Raw genomic sequence first — 20,496 nt, 5'->3', positions numbered from 1 at the left:
GTTGCAATGAGATAGATGCTCATGCAAATATTGACTAAGATATTCTGCATAATGCTCTCTGGCAGTCATTCATTCTAATGTAATGATCAGTGTGTGTTCTTGCAGTATACTAGGCTTTGTGGGAATGAGAATTTTGTCATTTAGTAATTATCATCGATCAAATATCCACATATTTGTGTCCCTTAAAACTTATTTTTAAAAAATCTAAGTTTGAAGCCCATAAAATTCATTTTTCTTTCAAAATATACTACAACTCCTTGGAAAGAGTGATCGATATTTCATGCATGGCCTCAGTTCTCACCCTCTGTCTTTGCTATATCTTTGCTGATTTTAATCACACCTCCAAGAACTGATTACTCTGAAAACATCTGTCAATTTGGACTTTTTAAGCTGGTTTGTATGGTGGATGGATAAAAAGAAAACAAAATGAGAAGACATGCATGCCAGAAACAGTACCCTTACAACCAGTCTGAAGGAATAGTTCCTGGGAGGCCATGCTTGGAAGCCAGGCTATGATTTGCTAACTTTCTTTGAAACCATTCAGCCAACCACGTGGTTTTGTATTTCTGCATAGATCTGTTTATAGAAACTATTCAGTTAGTCATGTTGTCTCAGCAAGTGTTCCCAGATACTGCTTATGGCTGCCCTTGTGGTAGCCTTCAAGAATCAGTTGGATGTTGTCCTAGGGATCAAAACAGATGATGAAGGACAACACTGTGTGGAAAAAAAGCAAGCCACACAGCTGTAGAATGAACATGAGTACCGAGAGTAGCTGAGTGGTCTTTCTGCACCACAAATTCATGTGGGTGCTTTCAGTTTGCCAACTGCAAACAAAACAAATGACTGGAGGGACTCTGAATGAATGGCTGAAGAGAAGGCAGTTTTTCCACAACAATTTCTTTAACTACATAATATAAAAATTGCTTAATGGAAATTACAAGGCCATCAAGAACTATCCTATATTCTTTCTAGGGGAAAACATAGTAATTAACTGTTGCAGAATGATGGATTTTTACCAACACAGCTGTCACAACTGTTATTTTAAATCATTTGTTATGGTTTAAAATGTATAATCCCCAAGAAATTGATCATTACTACAATTCAGTGCTGACTTTTCAGTGCCTTCATGATTTTGAAGCTTGCATCAGACGTTCAGCTAACAGAAGGCAGTCATACAGTAGACAACTAATGGCTTATTTCGTCAGCGATGTCTTCTCTCCCCCTCTCAGCAAGATTTTACTTTCCCGCTGACATTTCAGATATGACCAAAGCAGGTGTGCTCTGATGTTCTGTTTTCATTTTTTTTTTTTTTGCTGTATGCTCATTCCCCCATTATTAATGTTTTTGTGTTTGGTGGGTTGAGTTTCCCCAGTCATCATTGCCTGATAGTATTTGTTTATGAAGCTCTATCCACATGAGACCACGATTTAATCTCTAATCTTTTCAAATGCTGCGCCATATTCATGTTCCCATTGACATCTGTGCCACTTCCATGACGGTTTCCCAACTATTCCAATGGAAATCAGCAAATAACTGGAACAGACACTCATCTTCACCTAAGCAGTCCCAAAGATGAAGGGAAGAAGTATGAAATAAAGAGGAAGAAAGGCTTACTTGAAAGGATCAGTGCCAACAGAAAGGAAATTTGGGCTTGGAGAGATGGTTGACTTCTTGGTTAGTTAAGACCTGGTAAGGCTGAGTGTTAGGTGATGTGGACACCGCTAAATCATATATTTCTTCTGTAGCTCCAAGTTCAGTTAGATTTACTTTTGGAATGTTAGTGTTCAAATGAGCCTTCCTTTATTATTTTCAAGACGCTTCCACAAATTGTAACTATTCTTTAGTGTAGTAATTTGACTTCCCAAGGGAATTGGAGGAGTCTGACTACCAAGTAGTAGTACAAGTCTTCCTTTAACCTTCAACGTTGTGTTCATGACCTCCCCTTACCTTTTGTGCATATCAAGGTTTAGTCTCCAATTAAAGAAACACTACCTACATTTATATAAGTATACATATATCTACATTTATGTAAGTATACATTAAATCTACATATTATACATTCATGTAAGTATACATTATATCTACAGGTTTGTGACTACTGTCTTCAATTTAGGGATATGTAGCATTTTTTGTTAGTAAGATATATTCAGAATGCTGATATTAACATTCAAGACCAACAGCACAATAATGAACTCTGCTTTTCCCAGAGGAAGCAAACTAAATAATGCTGTTTATTTGATTAACCTAAATTAATTAAGAACACAAATCTTTGCCAAGTTGAAATTAGCACATTGAGGGGTTTATGTTCTCTCCTGAGTTACTTCAAATAGATATGTAAAAAGAATACATGTTTAATTCTGAAGACATTATAATTTGCTAGTACAGCTATTTGGGGCCTTATTTATGTCTTTTTTTTAAAAAAAATAGTAGCCTGTATTCATTGTCTTGAACCCTTTAAGAGATTCTATTAAGGATTCAAGAATTTATATGAGTAACTATTCTTTGAGTTTTCTTTTCCCTAACTATCATAAGCATACACATCTTAAAAATTGTGACTCCAGACAGCTTATCTTTCTATTATCTTTGAGTGTTTTATATTTTAAAGATTATTATTCCGCTCCAACTAATGGCTTCTGTATATTGTTGATATTTCCGTATGGAAAGTGGATGACATAATCCAATTTATAGTTGTGGACTTTTCAATACTCATGAGAACCAATGACAATTCTTAATATTTTAGAGAAAACCTATCTGATTTCTTAGCATTTTCTGCATACATTTACAGAAAATTTCACATACATAAAACACAAATTGTACCCGAAAAAAGAAAGGCCACATTAAACCCCCACATTACAAATGATACACATCTCTCACTACAGAACCTTCAGCTCTTATCAGAAAACAGCTTCCACATAATCAGCAAACCACAAGATGGCACTACTGAACAATGAGTTTATTTCAGAGAGGTGCCTTCTAGATTCTCTAAATAGCTGGTCAGGAATAACCTTATCCTTCCCAGTTAATGTCAGTCACTTCCACTGGAGAAACTTCATAGGTTTTAGGGTAAGTGATCAAGGACAAAACATCATAATTGTTACGTTGTAATACACTTTACCCTAATATATGTGATAAAAAGGGACTTCTTGCCCAAGTGTGCAACCTCAGAATAATTACAAGAAAGCATCAGACAAACCAAAGCTGAGATACATTATACAATGTGGTTGACCAAGAAAATCACAAATAAACTGTATTATAGTTTAAAGGAATATCATACCAACATTAATTTACTGTTTTTATGGTAACATAATATACTAACATTATAGAAAACTGAAAAAGAATTCATAGGAACTCTGAAATATTTTTTAAACTAATCTCTGAATTTGAAATTATTTCATATTAAATGTTAAAAAAATCAGTATACAAATGTTACCTGAAACATTATCTTAATCGCAACACTTTATAAATATTTATTTTTATATATGCTGGACATCTGTGGAAGTTTGTAATGATTGTCTTAACCTATTAAATGATTTGAAGACCTAGGGTCTAGTTTCCATTCAGGAATAGTGAGTAAATTCTTGAAACTCAACTTTAGTACAAATTGTGTGTAATTTTGAAATGAGAGTCAATCACAGATTGAGAGGATATTAACAAACTGCTTCTTTACACCATGATTACTAGCACTTAGTGACATTCAATTACCTCACTAATATGTGTTCACAAATATGGTGGTGATGGAGTTCTAATTTTGCAAGGTGTTAAATTTTGCTGTCAATCAAAAAAGATGATATATGATTATCATCTTTGCTAGTCTGCCAAATGCTTTATATTACACAAAATAGTAGTATGAACAGAATAGCAGTTTGACTCGTGAATAAACTCTTAGAATCAAAAAAAGGAAAGATGTAATTCACTGTGCCTACAGAGAAATGCAGGTATAACCAAACAAGGCCACAATCTGGAGTACAAGGTGAACTTGGAATTTGGGAAATTACTGCTCAACTTAGTATATAGTCCAAGAATAATTTTCTGCTAGAGAACTATCATATAAGGCATTCCACTTAGCTTACTCATAGTAACACTGGACTAGTATTTTTCTATTAACACAGCATGAAATATTTTTTTTAAATTAGCATCCAAAATAAGCTTTAATTTAAAAAATCTATATGTTTACTCTGATATTATTATAATCTATGATTTTTATTTAGCCTAAGATTACAATGTTAGACATCATTGTGATGCCAGTAAGAAAAAAGTCTTCCAGAACTTACTTCATACGATTTTGGTTCCTATGATTCAAGACATATTAAGAAGTTAAGAGGCTGTTGAATTAATTATGTGTCACTCTTACCAGTGATCACTATGGAAGAAATTGTGTGTATGAAGAAATATTCAATAGGAAGATAATCTCCGCACAGTGCCACATAAATGTGGTCAAAAGTGTAGAGTAAAATGTCTTCCTTTTGTTGCTGTCTTAATTGAAGATGTGCACTTTCCATTCGGATTCTTCGGTGGAACACAAATCGACACTATTAGTTATATTCAGTAATTTAGATGATCAGTTATGTCCACTGCTTAACATAAGCACAAACATCTAAGCTACCTAATAAGCTTGCTTCATTTCCAGTGAAGTGCTTCAGATTTATGTAAATGTTGATGACATAGTTATGTTTGCTATAAACACATATACCTATTTATTAACATGCTATGACTTTGACTTTAATTAATATATTTTGCTTTGTTAGTTTCTTGGTAGCTGGGTAAATAGCAAACATTTGACATTTATCACTATCCTTTCTTTCAGGGACTCCATGAAAAGACGGGTTCATTCACAGCTGTTAAAGTAATGAATGCCCGGAAGGTAATGCCCTCTCTGTATGCTGTGCACTTCATATACTGTGTGCATGGGAGAAACAACTCTAAAAGCACTGTGCTGAAGTCATGATTTTATATGCTAGTGAGTTAAGCTGAAATAATTGTAATTATGTAATCACAGTTAACAATGTATTATACTTACTGGTTTGTTTTATTTTCACATTAAAAATGATTCATTCACATCATAAATTCCAAGTATTTGACCTTATAAGCCACTTGAGAAAATGCCTATCTTGCCCTCTAGTTTCAGTGGTTATCTATTGCTGGGGTTAGCAACGAAAATACTTCCTTTAGTATTGTGGTAATCGTGTTCTACTCTGTCTTAGTTTTTCCTCAGATAATTTCTTTGAGAGTTGAGACCATTAGATCGCCAATGACAGGTAGAAGGAAAGTTGTCAAAGATGCACGCTTTTCATATATTTTCAGACAGGCAAGCAAGAGACCATTTAATTGGCACTGTTCCTGCTAATATTCATAAAATTGCCTCACAGTTCATAATCTATTGTCAAAGAATTTGTAAAGGACTGATTTCTGCCCTCTTTCTTTAGCTTGAGTAATTCACTTTGTCAAAATAATATTAACATGAACATAACAGAAGTTAAGAAATTTTTTATTTTATTATACCCAAAAGGAAAAATATTTGAAAGACTTTGTAGCTTTATGGCACTGCTGTATCCTACAATGAAATGTTACTTTGAAAAGTGGAGAAAGAGTCAAGTACTTTTCTTTTGCCAGCAAATGTCAAATGTTGCAAACCGATGTGAGATTCAGGGGGTTTAGGAGTTTTGCAGATTTTTAAAGCATAGTTTCCAAATAACCCACCAGTTTTTAGTAATATTTTGTAAAATACATATTTCCTTCTTTTAACTCAGGAGCTCTAGAACCACATTAAATCTTTGTTGAAATATTTAAAACTTAAGCCTCTAGATGCTCAATATTTACCGTCTGCACTTTTAAGTGGAAAATAGCACTTTACTATTATAAAAATTTCCCATTAATGTGTCAGTTACATCCATTAACATGAATTTAGTGATCACTTTACACATGTCATAAGAGACTGAATTTTGTCGTGTTGTGGTGGTGCAAGCATTTAATCCCAGCACTTGACAGGCAGAGACAGGCAAATCTCTGTGAGTTCAAAGTCAGCCTGGTCTACAAGAGCTGATTCCAGGACAGCCAGGACTCCAAAAAAAAACCCCAGAGAAACCCTATCTTGAAAAACCAGAGAGAGAGAGAGAGAGAGAGAGAGAGAGAGAGAGAGAGAGAGAGAGAGAGAGAGAGAGGGAGGGGGGCTCAATTTTTAAATTAGTATGATTAATGGGAAGTAAGAAAGGAGTGGTGTTTTATTCCTCTACAATTTAGTGCTAAAGTAGCCAAAAATAGGTCAGCATAAATGATTGTAAAAGTGTACTAGTAGGTCTGAGAGTATTTTCCTTGCTTTTCTCCCCAGACTCCTTTGCCTGAAATAGGAAGGCGGGTGAGAGTGAATAAATATCAAAAGTCTGTTGGCTGGAGATACAGTGTGAGTACTAAACATCTTCATTAGCACCTCCAGAGGTGCTAATTTTAGGCTTCAGTTCATCATTCTGTCTATACTGGGTCCCTCCAAAATGCTCCTGCTGGAAAGGATAACGTTAATATCTTCTACTGTTCATATAGATTTAGTCATCATAGTTGAACACTAACATCTGTCAAAGAAGAGGAGGGCCTAGAAGAAATGTTCCTTTGCATGCTAAATTATCGGCTGCAGGGCAAACTTTGAGTGTGTCTACAGAGTATAGAAGCTTCTCATTAGCTAGCAACAGAGGAAGAGTTGACTGTACCGAGAATAACTTTTCTCCTAAAATTGACCTTAGCAAACTCCTTTTTACATGTTGCACGTCTTCTTTAGAGTCAATCACTGTTGTTCAGTTATACTGATCACAGGCATCATTGTATATGATCCAAATTCTGCCTATCTACTCTGTATATTACAAAGTCAATATACAAAGTAAAAAGCCATCAGGGTGCTATCCTAACACTCTTCAGATATTTGTCCACAATACTTTAACACAAAAAGGAGTGTAAAACACTTTCATCTTGTAGAATTTTTGAGATGTCCCTTAACCCATGATCACTGGCTTTAGAATAAGTTCATAATACAGAAATATAGTTTTCAAAAGACCTTAGTTTTCTATCAAAATATTATATGCACATAAAACCAAAATTATTATTCATATAAATATGAATCCTTGATTAATTTTTCTAGTTTTCTCTCCTGCAGTCAAATAAATAAGGTTCAGATATTTTTGGCCTTTATGCCTTAATAAATATAGTGTCATGTACATTAAAAAATAACCCCTTCTACTAATACAAACAAGCACATTTAGAATCTTTCTAGGTATATGAAAAATCCATTGCAAAATACTTTCATGATTTATCTGTTACACAACAGGCTTATTTTGTTTATAATGTGTCATAACAGTACAAATATATTCAGAGGAAGCAGCTGTAACTGGCTTTGGTAGATCAAAAACCCACTAAACAAATGGAATGAAAACTAGAATTATTTGACCAATTGTGTTTTCCTCAGAAGTGTATATTAATGAAAAAATTTTAAAGTCTCCAAGACCTTTCTGGTATTCTTTCCATATAAAAAAGGGATTTTGCTTGTAGCTTTGGTGAATTTACAAAGGGAATTCTGGCATCTTTGAGCTGCCTTCTGACAAAAAGCAGGGGATCCAGGCCAGTCTGGGATCAACTGGCAAGGAGCCAGGAAACACTGTAGCATCATATTACTGGGAGATGTGTGAGAGTTTTAAATTACCCACTTGGCCTGATGGATATTATGTACTTGTGTGTTTCTTACAAGCTCAACTTCCCGTTAATTGAGAGTGGCAAACACACTAATGCTTTCCAAACATATCTGATCTTCATTTATTTGTTTTGGGAGAGTTTACATTTATGTGGGAAGCCCACTCTTGGAAGTTTTATTTTTTTAAGTCATGTATTTTGAATTCTGTGATTATGTTTTAGGAGCATCGTTGCTAGCTAATCAGTTAGCATCTCTAAATCAGCTTGATTATTTTAGCTAAAAAGTGTGTTAGTTGCACATACACAAATCTTCTGTGAAGACAGGGGTATGTTCCTGGTTTTTACTGTATTTTCTAAGTAAAGGGAACCTTGGGATGAAAAAGTGGATAAAAAGAGATGTATTAGTAATACACTGAGTATTTGCTCTTTTCTGACGAAGTTTAACTTATCTTTTTAATAGTTGTCTTTTGAAACTATGCTTCTCACCTCAATGATCTCACCTAACTAGGTGGACTTCAGGTATAATAAATTGGTAATTCTTTTTTTTTTTTTTTTTTTTTTTTTTTTTTTTTTTTTTTTAGGTTTTTTTTTCTTTCTGTTTTATTTTTTTTTTTTTCTCTTGCTGATTTTTTTATTAATTAATTAATTTAATTGTTAAAGATTTCTGCCTCTTCCCCGCCACCACCTCCCATTCCCTCCCCCTCCCCCAATCAAGTCTTCCTTCCTCCTCAGCCCAAAGAGCAAGCAGGTTTCTCTGCCCTGTGGGAGGTCCAAGGACCACCCACCTCCATCCAGGTCTATTAAGGTGAGCATCCAAACTACCTGGGCTCCCACAAAGCCATTACGTGCAATAGGATCAAGAACCCATTGCCATTGTTCTTCAGTTCTCAGTAGTCCTCATTGTCCATTATGTTCAGCGAGACCGGTTTTGTCCCATGCTTTTTCAGTCCCCGGCCAGCTGGCCTTGGTGAGTTCCCGATAGAACATCCCCATTGCCTCAGTGTGTGATTCTTGAAAAGAGTACTTCAACATCCCCTGAGCACCAGAACCATATCTCAACTCTTTATAATTTTATACCGCCACCAAAGGATGTAGAAGTATTCATTTCTGTAGCTAGATGTGCTTTATGTGTTGATTAAAATTACAAAAGAAAAATATGCAGTTGCTTAGATTCAAACAAATTCCACATATACTATCTGTAACTATTGTGTGTATCATATGTTGCACATATGCATTGTGCATTTATCCGTTCAGTCTCTAGTCTGTTAGCATGCATAATTCTGACAGAATGTGTACTACAACCTTTTAACATGAATCTGTGAAAATAATTAGTGAGACTAGATCATTACTTGTTTTATAGACATGATGTACTACTGTTATGATTAGAAAAACTAAATTTTTTATAAACTTACTTGACAAGATTAAAATCAAATGAACCCATACCTTTAAAATGTATTAAAGGATAGTCACAACATTTTGCTACTAGCTCTATAAATGTAAAAGAAAAATTCTGACTGAAAATAGATCAAACATTTAACCATGAGAGCTATAAAGTGCTTTACAAAGTATAAAATGCTTAGAAAATAACATAAAGGTAAATACTTGTGATTGATTTTGATTTGATGATGAATTTTTGCATAAGATACCCAAACTACTAAAACTAAAACAATAATAAGTTGAACTTTTTCAAAAGTAAAATTGTGTGTGCTCCAAAGAAAGCATGAAAGTTTAAGGCAACTCGGAGAATTGGGGTGAAGATACTTATAAATCCACTATCTAATAAAAAATTTGTATCTAGAATATCTAAAAAATAGCTTACACTTATATAATGAAAAGCCAACCCAACATTTAAACATGCAAAGAATTTTTTATTTCAGTATTTTGCAGCACACATGCTAAGAGGAAATTGGTAAGATAATCTGAAACCAGTTCTCACCAGGGTATTATGACTCAAAATCACATGCTACTATAATGTCACTCTCAAAGAACAGATGTAACAACTTTGGGTACATGTGCAACAATCAGAACTTCTTATATATGTTATGTTGGTAAGGTAAAGTGATGCAGTTGCTGTTGAAAATGAGTTTGGCATTTCATCATAATATTAAACATACTAGATTCACCGGAATGAAATGAAAACTTTTAAATTAAATTTCATGTTAATGTTCATAGAAACATTATTCATGGTACCCAGAAGGTAGAAATAACCAATGTGCCCATCATTTGATTGATTATAAACCAAAATAAATGAAGTACTGATATTTTATGAATGGATATTTCATGTATAAACCTCAGAAATAGCTAGTCTGATGTGACTACATAATAAAAATTTTCTTTTATGTACTTTGGATAGAATGTAAATTAGTGGTTTCTCAGAACTAAGATGACTGTGGTAGAATTGGGACCAGGCTATGAACCAAAGTTCATAGACTTTCATTTTAGAGGAAAATTATTCTGTGATTGACTGCAATGATACATACATAACACACACACACACACACACACACGCACACACACATATATATATATATATAAATGCCACTAAAACAATTAGATATTCCATTTTAAGTGACTTAAGTCTATATTATGTAAATTGCCTCTCAATAAAATTAGAAAAAAAAATGAAACCACTCTTTGGATACTTTCTCATGGTGTAGTGCTGATTTTCAAGGGACACATTTTAAGAACTTCTGAATTAAAAGATCCTTAGTTTACTCTTTCTTTTTGTTCCTAAATTGTAATTTTATCAGATATTTCCATCACTGTTCATTCTTGATATCTTATTTTCAATTACTACAGAATATACTTTTACTATAAGATTTTCTTTTATAAATATATTGCACTTTTGAGACGAACTGCTACCAGTTTGCTTAGCTTCAAACTTTGTTGTCTGGTTTTACTGTTTAGGATGAAGAGGAGGATCTCAGGACCGAACTCAATCTGCTGAGGAAGTACTCTTTCCACAAAAACATTGTGGCCTTCTATGGTGCCTTTTTCAAGCTGAGTCCCCCTGGCCATAGGCATCAACTTTGGGTGTGTTTTTCTTTGCCCTGGTCTTTTTCTATAAGAAAAGTCAACACAGTGAAAGAGTTGAGATGTGATACTTGCTTTCTGACTAGAAAATTTAAGCCCTCAGCTGTTCAAGATAGCGTGGCAAAACGTATTCTGACTCCTTGGGACAGCATGATAAGAAATGAAAAGAATAACAAATGCCCGACTAGGAGCTTTCCAGTGGGATGGAGGAGGATACACATGAACACTGTTGATTTAAATTTCAGACTGGAAATGACAGCTTTGTTGGTTTTACTTTTTGCTGGTTTCCAGGTGACTTGATGGGCTAAAAACAATAAACAGATGAGGACAAATTTGATTTAGTACTTGACATGAACAGATAGCTATGTATTAGGTGCTTTGACAACTGTGCACTTATGCATAAATATAGCAAAATGGTTTGTTGATTTGCCGTCATGGCTGGACTATTATAAATTCCATATCAAAAAATACAAATTTCAGTAACTAACTGCAACCTAGCCTAACTAATCCCCTGGATTAGTTACTAGAATTTTTCCCATACTCGCTCCACTGTCTGAGACAATGAGTTTTAGTCAATGATAGCTTTAAAACGAGAATTTGGGACAAAACCTGGTGTAATGCCTTTTTTAAAATAATAAAAAGTTTTTAGGCTATTCCAGTGTCAATCAAAAGTCCTACTACATTCTACAGAATGGATTTTGGGAATTGGGGCATTCGTTGCTGGAGAAATGTTTACAGCAACACATTCCAATGAAATTCAAACTTTAGCATGAATCTTGGATCATCTGGAGAACTTTCTGTAACACCGAATGCTGGACCACCTTCACAGATTTTAAATTAAGTAGGTCTGAAAAGCCTGTGAAGTTTAGACTTTCTAGTAAGTTCACAGATGATGGTGGTCCTCCCAGATTACTACCAGAATTCTTAGAACCGTTAAAATTAAAGATGTTTAAATTAACCCTCTTTTTCTCAGATGTCCGGCAGCTTGAATTCTTTATTCTCTGACAATTGTAGTTGTAATCTTATTAAATATTGTTCCACAACTCTGTGGTTACCATATTTAATATTTGTCTGTATACTGTCTTTTTCATAAAATATTACAAAATTTAGCTTTCACACAATATGTGAAGTTATTAGAAATATTAACTCTTGTTATCAGATATATTCTGTTCATTCAGTCGTTTTAGCCCATTAAGAAATGAACGTAAATCTAAAGTTAGCAATGTGCTGCTGTGGAGTCTTTGCATATCAGGCAAACTTTTCTCTCAAATCCTTCTTTTTCTCACCAGTCAACAGTCAGGCTTCTCCTCCTCACACACTTCTTTTCAAGGTCAGGGGCATTTGTTTTATATATATATATATATATATATATATATATATATATATATATATATATAAACTTAAATGATCTTCCTTCTAAATATCTCAAACTACAACCTACAAACATGAATTAGTTCAAACCCCAGCTGCTAATGAACCATTCAAATGTGGTTCTTGGTTTATCTACTTTCACAAATTCTCCTTCCACTGTTGAAAGTTTTAACAAATACAATACGCTATGCTTTTGTGAATCTTCTGCAGATGGTGATGGAGCTATGTGCAGCAGGCTCAGTCACTGATGTAGTGCGGATGACAAGAAATCAGAGTTTAAAAGAAGATTGGATTGCTTACATCTGTCGAGAAATTCTTCAGGTGAGTATATAAATAATACGTAATTACAATAATTATAATAATCCCTGATCTTAAAAGAACCTAGCTATAAAATAAACAAACAATCACACATATACACACACAAAGTTTTACATACATACATTATATATATATATATATATATATATATATATTACCTGACTAAGAATTTTAGATATAACCTGTGATAAGGAATTTCTTCAGATATCCAAAAGCTCAAATCATAGTCTTGAATGGCTCTCTGTGAGTTTCATGCTACTGTGTTCATCAGATTGTGGGATTGACATTATGATTTAATTATTTTTTAAGCATAGCACTATTATCATAGATTAAGATGAAGTCTAGTCATGAAAAGTCAGTGTTATGCAGTGTGGCCGCAAACCATTGCTGCCTTTTAAAAAGGCATATATTATCTTTGAAAACAGCCCCATATTTTTTTTTACATCTCACATTAAATTGGATGAAAACAATGAGTTTCTTGGTCAGCCAACTTCAATTGGTGCTCAGTGCTTAAGTCATTAGGGTCATCAAAAAAAGGATATTAATAAAATGAAGAGTACCCCAACACTTTGGAATGGCATTCTTCCGATTTTGTTTGAATTTATTTGTGATAACAATGCAAATCATATACCAAATTTAGATTTTAGTTTGTCACATGTTAGTTGTATGAACTTTAATCAATTTCTTGTTTTCCCCATGTCTCATTTTCCTTTTCCATAATATAGGAGGATAACATATTCTCCAAAGAGATTCTGGGATAAGTTAGTGATGATTCTATTTAAACCATTAGCACCGTGTCTGGCACAGAATAAAACCTCAATAAAGTATTATTAATGCCCAACTAGTGTCTGGCATGATCTCACTTAAATGTAATAATGCATGCAATGTCATGGTTTAGCCAGGTCTTGGGGTTCTTTCAGTGCTGAATGAGCTGGAGCCAACAGGGTAAGCCAACACAAATTGTACACACTTTAAAATGAATTTCCTTATTCGCTCAAATTCTAGGTCTACAGGACTCAACAGAACATATTTTGAACTAAACAAATGTTTTGATAAAAAAATAGAAGAAAACAGTTAATAGTTAAGATGCCCATGTTCTTACTGTCATGGCTAGTCAGAAATATGGAGGCTATAAAGGAGGATAAATTTTCCCAATCTATATAAATATTACTTTTTAGTGTTCTTTTTCTTTCATGAGTATTCTGATTTATTTTCCTTTCCTTATAGCCAAAAGCAGTATTTCTGGGAACTGGTTGTAGTCATTCCAGCCTAAAGAAAGAATTTTGTTTGAAAAACCAAATGTGGACCATTTTTCTTAACAAAAGATTTTTTTACCCAAAGAACTTAGAAGCAATCCTAGAAAACTGAAAAAATAATACGTATCTATATATTTACTTGACTTTTAAAATGTGTATGTATGTACAGGGCTTAGCTCACCTTCACGCACACCGAGTAATTCACCGGGACATCAAAGGCCAAAATGTGCTGCTGACTCATAACGCCGAAGTAAAGTTAGGTAAGTTCATCCTTGCAAGGGTGAGGTGAGGAAGGATGTGAAGAAGAATGCCTTTGATCATAGCAGTGCCAATGTAGTATTTGGGTTTGCTTGAAACTTTGCCATGGAACTGACATGAAAGTAAAAGGGGCGTGCCTAATGAGTTCTTTGAAACTGCAAATAAACTAACTTTAAATATAATAGACTTGTGCTTTTTGGTCATTTAGTGCTTTTGTTAGAGATAGCTCTCATACTTATTTCAGCGATTGAATTATGGCAAATATTAACCATTTCAAAATATTCCTGCCCATATTTGAAGACTATGAAATAGCTTTCAATTGCTTAGACATAAATTTCTTATTTGTATTTATTCTTTGAAATTATATTGATCAGAAGTGATGTCGTAGCAATATAGAAACCAAATTCTGCATTTCCCATTTTCTTGCTAAATAAACAGAACCAGAGTAGAGATTTTGGTCATTAAGAATATTTATTGAATATTTGTGGAACAGATGAGAAAGCAATTGTGTGTTATTGAAATAACAGTAGTTTTGAGACAATGTGCCATGCCTTGTATGCATAAGCTACAAAACTAGCAACAGAAACTGCACAGATCACATTATCTCTCAAGCAAAGTACATGAACATGACAGCTATAGAAGCAGCAGCAGGAAAGACACTGGAAAATGATAATAGACTCCATAATCTGTACCTTGTATCACTAGGAAAATACAAACCATTTCATTGTTAATGTTTGTTTGTTGTTGTTGTTGCTGCTGTTGTTTTGAGACAGAGCCTCTCTGTGTAGCTCTCACTGTCCTGGAGCTCACTCTTGGCTAGGTTAGCTTTGAACTCAAAGATACTCCTGCCTCACTCTTCTGAGTGCTGGGATTAAAAGTGTGCACCACCACACCCAGCTTCATTGTTGAGTTTTCAATTTTACATTTTATCATAATTTTCTCTTTGCCTTTTTAAACCTTGTATTTACCATTATTTCTTCTAGATTTTCCACACTTGCTTTCCCTGCATATACGGGGTATATCGGTTTATGTCCTTTATAGGTCTTTCTTGGCCTTTGAGTTGGCTATTGGAGAGTGGGAATGTTGAGCTATTGTGTAAAGAAATACTTTTTTAAACTTTAGATAATGAGACCAATGGTCTTCAAAAATATTTGGAATAGTCCTTCCTCTTGTTAGATGCTCTCTGAAAGGCTGCCTTAAAATATTATTTCATTTTTCTCTGATTCCACTAAATTATTCAAGCTGCTTTTTAGTTATTTTGTTCACCATATTCCAGATTCCCAGAAACTATTATAAATTTGAAAATCTACTTCATATTTCATCCCTGTCTTATTGTTTTTGGAATTAGTAACCCAAGTCTACTTCAGCTCTTTTCTGTCTGTTTCTCAGGATACCATACTAAATATTTTCTTACAATGTATTCCACAGATGAATGAGAAACTGAACTTTTATAGCACAAAGCTAAGATATAGATAGTCTGGATAGTGTTTGTACCTGATTCAGAAGATCTGGATACTTACTTAGCTTCTATCAGGAAGCTCATTTTTCCTTATCAGTGGGTTGGAGTTTCCAATGTTATGCATGAGACTTCCTAACTGTTACCAGTACTTACATTACTAAGATGTGGCTCCTAGTGCTATTCATCCTCTAGCTTGGTGGCGGATCCATATGCCATATGCCACATTTAGTAATCAGTGGAACTTTATTTTTAATATTCATGATAAACATTTATCCAAACCTACATTAAATTTATAACAGCACTGTTGGGTCTCATTCCAACATAAATAGCAGCTAAAGCTCATTTCCCAGTATTCCTGGAGAAGACTTCATGGTAAAGTTTTCTGGGCCAGAAAGAAAATTTGTTATCCATTGTGGCTTTTGTATTGCCTTTCCAAGTTAAAGCAATAACTTACTGAGATTTGTGTTCCTGATTAATTATTTTGACATATGTAGTGGATTTTGGCGTGAGTGCCCAAGTGAGCAGAACAAATGGAAGAAGAAACAGCTTCATTGGTACACCATACTGGATGGCCCCTGAGGTGATTCATTGTGATGAGGACCCAAGACGCTCCTATGATTACAGAGTGAGTAAGCTACTTCAGACAGGGAGAATTCAAATTTGAAGAAAAAAATGTTGACTACATTTATCTTATTTGTGAAGAATGATTTTTAAATGTGGATGTATGTGCCTGTATGAGTGTATACACACATTCGTGTGCAAGTGTCCATGGAGGACAGATAACAGCATGGAATACCCTGTTGCTCAAGTTACAATTAGTTGTTAGCCAGGTGATCTTGAGTGCCAGGTGACTGTGAGTGTTGGGGTCTGAATCCTGCTCTTTGTGATTAAGCAACAAGTGCTCTTAACTACTGAACCATCTCTCTAGATCCAACTGTGTCTATTTTAATGATAAAAGAATACAAAGTAGTTCTTCCTTTTAAATAACCTCTAATCAGGAATAGTAGTCTCTATTTCCTATATGTGGTTTCATAGTATGCATAAGAATAATATTGTCTAATAATAAAGGCAAAGTCGAACACTGGCACTTCTTCAGATTCAGGAGGGAATATCTAGCTCAAGTTGTTGGCAACTTCTTTATAAAAATATATTAGATGGCTTCATTTGGAAATTCAGCTTCCAAGAGCAGAGGAATTTCTAAACTCAATAAAATGAAGCCAGGACTGGGGCCTCAAGACTGTAATCCCAACTACTTGGGCGGTAAAGGCAGGAATATTAGGCCTGCTTGAGCTACAAAATGAGTTTACGTTCAGCTTTGTGTCAAAATTAAGAGTGACGAGTAGAGTTGATGATGCTGGCGAGTAGGTCTAACATTCATAAGGCCCTGTGCTTAATCACCAGCTCCACACATATAGAATAAGTATAAGACAAATAATTCTTATAAGTAAAAATTAAAAATAATAATTTAATTGCTTAGTATACTGGAGAAAATCTCTGGCATTTGGTTCATCTCCAAAACCATAGAAAATCAGTGGAATAGAAAATTTAACAATTTGTGGTATATATTAACATTTCAACTAAACTTTCAATTTGAAATGCACATATAAATATATGTATACAAACATTCCAAAAATTCAATATGGAAAGACACAAAACTCCCCATTTGCTAAAAACTAGAAAACCTCACTCACTTACCACATCATAAGTCTCCAAACAATTCACTGTGATCTATCTCTGTAGTACTTAGGACTCAATACGTGAAATCAGTCAATTTACACTTTATCTTTTTGCCATTTCCTCCGATGTCCTTTGCTTGTTCTGTAAAGTAATTATTTACTGAGAGCCTATTGCGTTTTCCGCACTACGGTGAGAGCTATGAAGACTACGGAAACTAACATTTACTACAAGACATTGTAACTTGTATGTCTACATTTTACAGTCTTTCAAGTACTTTAACTTGTTTTTATTATTTAATCTGAAAATAATTGAAAGAAACCTTAAGTCTCTTAAAAAGCAAAGTTAAGCCATCTATAAACTGAGGCTCCAAAACTAGAGTAAATTCTTTTAAGAGTCAACCAGTATGGTGCCTTTTATTCTTTCCTAGATACACATTTTATTTAAGTATGATATCTATGCTCATGCACCTGCATGCTGTGTGCGTGTAAAAGCACATGGGTGGAACTCAAAGGAAAACTTGTAGAAGTCAATTCTTTCAACATATGGATCCTGATGAGTGAACTCAGGTCGGCAGGTTTGGAAGCTAATGTCTTTACCCACTGAACCATCTCACAAGCCCCCTTTTTATACTTTGACAAACCAAATACAGCTGATAATGGTGAAGATAATTTATAAGTGCTTCATAATGTTTTGTAGGTTCAGTTGATTTTATCTCAGGAAATATGTATTGAATAATTTATATAAAATATATCAGCAAATATAGTTTATATGTAGAATAATTTGTATGTTAATGTTTAACTCATAAATTATTAAATATAGCTATGTTTATTAAATATATGTACATATGCTCATATACATATGCATGCATAAGAATCCTATGAAGTAGGTATTATTAAAAAACATTCTACATTAAATAAAATTAAATGAAATACATAGAATTAAATCGCTGGGTTGTGGTCATGCATGGCTGGGCAGTGGTGGTGCATGATTTTAAATCCAAGCACTTGGAAGACAGAGACAGTGGGGTCTCTGTGAGTTCGAGGTGTTCCTGGTCTACAGACTAGTTCAAGGCAGCTGTGACTACACAGAGAAACTATGTCTCAAAAAAGGTTACTTTTTATATTTAAAGTGCAACAGTAATAGAAATGTGCCCAAGATGAACTTTACTTTCACTGAATATCATTCCTTATGAACCTACGGAACAGTGAGGTGTTGGCTGATCACAAACCCGATGCCTTTTTGTAATTCAGTCTCTAAAGATTTTTATTATAGAAAACCCATTAAATGACTCTAACATTGATATTCCATCCCTGCCTAAATGTTTTGGAGATTCTTAATAGTAATTTCCCATTTTAATAATAGGTTTCTTGCTATCATTTTTAGAGTGATGTGTGGTCTGTGGGAATCACTGCTATTGAAATGGCTGAAGGAGCTCCTCGTAAGTACAAATGTTTGATATAGTTAATCTATTTAAAAAATTGTGGAAGTGTATTGTACAAATCTGTATCTCTAAAAAATGATGCTAACACTTGGAACAGTCAGCTTTGATTGGCTATACATGTGACATCACGTACCAAACCATAAATGGTCGTGTTTTCAATAATGACCAAACACCATGGTTAAAAATCACCATATGTAAATATATGATGTATTTATTATCATTTTATGTTTCTTATGTCTTATCTTTTAATATCTACTTCTCTGTCCATCTCTTCAAATTCAGAATGTGATAGTTGGCATTAGTTTTATTTTGAAATTTTAAGTAATGAAAAAGGACTGAAGAGCAAACTCATAGGAAGGCATAAAAGTTTTGTATAAGGGTTGTAAATGGCAAGCTTCTTTAGAAAGATGAGTGAGGGCCAGGAGATTCTCAACTCACAAGCAGATAGACCGTTGCCTAGATAATTGATGACAATTGCTTTAATCACAAGCAACTCTGGATAGCCTCCCTATCAAAAATTTCTCTTTCACTACTATCCTTTATTGCCTGGAGTATTTACTCTGCATGAAAACGATACTCATCAATTTAACTGAAGCAATCTTCTAGGTTATGATAATTATCATCTCAGAGGAAATAGTTTTCCAAAACCACAATTATCAGATGGTGTCTTCCAAGATTTAGGTAAGAAAATTATCATCCTTTGATCTTTTTTACATCAGGCTCTCCCAGAGAAACTGAGAAAAAAAAAAAAAAGAAGAAAAACTTAGCAGGGAGAGGGTGCTTTAACAATAGAAAACAGAACCTTTTGGAAAGCAGGAGCTTTTTTAGTTCTTCGAGTATAGGTGGGGACTTAAGCAATATGGGGGCTTTTTTCACTGAGGCTGGAAGATTTATAGTAGCATTTAAACACCGTAACACCGTAGATCACAAGTTGAAGAGATGTGCTTCTGAGCCTCTACCTTTTTTGTGACAGTGTGGATCTTCTGCTTGTTTCAAAGCAGAATGTGGACAAAAATTCATCCTGAGTACTAGGCCAGTTTACTTTCATCTGAGCCATATATTTCCTTATTTTTGCATTCTCCCGGATATTGTGTAAAATATTTTAATATTGTTGACCATTTTTCTATTAGCCATTTTTAATTGATTTGTTAGACCTGGTAATGGAGATATTGACTTAAAGTAATGTTTTTATTAAAACAAATTTTACTTTAAGTTGTTATACATTTATTTGTATCTGCTTATCTCTTAGTCTATTTAACAGGGTATGTGGATGAACACTGAGACTTTGGAATGAGCAGTAGGCTCTGCAGTTACCCTTTACTTACTTTCTAAATTCGTCTGTTTCCCTTAACAGCTCTGTGGAACCTTCAGCCCCTGGAAGCCCTTTTCGTCATTCTACAGGAATCTGCTCCCACAGTCAAATCCAGTGGATGGTAAACATGAATTTCTTAAATATATTGACTTAGTATTTTATAACAAAGTTTTCATTAATTTGTTCATTCTTGCTTCAACATTTTTGTTGGACAACATTTCCTGTATTCCAGTATCTTAACCTGGATGTCTAAATAGCCAGTTTTCAGCAGGATATAAATGGTTACCTAGAAATATGTAGTATCCTCTATAATAATATATGGTAAGAATATTATAGTCTTTTCATCAATAGACATTTTCATCTGCTTCTGTAGCAATGAGGTGAAGCAATGGCACCCATAAGCAATATTTTTTCATGGTGCCTAGACATTCAGTGAATAATTCTGATACACAGCCCTATTGGTTGGCCCAGTAAATTAAATATCCATAGACTTGAAGAACTCCTGTATAGCTATAGACCAGGCAACCATGAGAATTCTGTTCTATGAAGCTGGTTAATCCAGTTAAAACTCTTGCACAAGCTTACTAAAAGGTTGCAATTGTTATTTCTTTGCTGGCATTTTTTTTCTGAACTTAATTCTTTCCATATATGTAAGCTTTTGGAATGTATCTCTTTTCATGTGCTATTTTACAAGCTTAGTTTG

The 20,496-nt window shown here is 34.1% G+C and overlaps 1 protein-coding gene across 1 annotated transcript in view; it reads left to right on the top strand.

Moving 5' to 3' along the window:
- Nrk (Nik related kinase) overlaps positions 1–20,496 on the top strand; it is a 100,902-nt gene that overhangs the window by 38,174 nt on the left and 42,232 nt on the right. Inside the window, exons 3-10 of the mRNA XM_057759639.1 lie at positions 4,805–4,861; positions 6,326–6,397; positions 10,576–10,701; positions 12,283–12,393; positions 13,816–13,906; positions 15,858–15,988; positions 18,424–18,478; positions 19,836–19,914. Coding sequence (XP_057615622.1) covers positions 4,805–4,861; positions 6,326–6,397; positions 10,576–10,701; positions 12,283–12,393; positions 13,816–13,906; positions 15,858–15,988; positions 18,424–18,478; positions 19,836–19,914 — 722 coding nt within the window. The remainder of the gene's footprint in view (positions 1–4,804; positions 4,862–6,325; positions 6,398–10,575; positions 10,702–12,282; positions 12,394–13,815; positions 13,907–15,857; positions 15,989–18,423; positions 18,479–19,835; positions 19,915–20,496) is intronic.

Source organism: Chionomys nivalis, chromosome X, assembly GCF_950005125.1.
Source record: "Chionomys nivalis chromosome X, mChiNiv1.1, whole genome shotgun sequence".
In the NCBI taxonomy this organism is placed as follows: domain Eukaryota; kingdom Metazoa; phylum Chordata; class Mammalia; order Rodentia; family Cricetidae; genus Chionomys; species Chionomys nivalis.
This window is presented reverse-complemented; position numbering and strand designations above follow the sequence as displayed.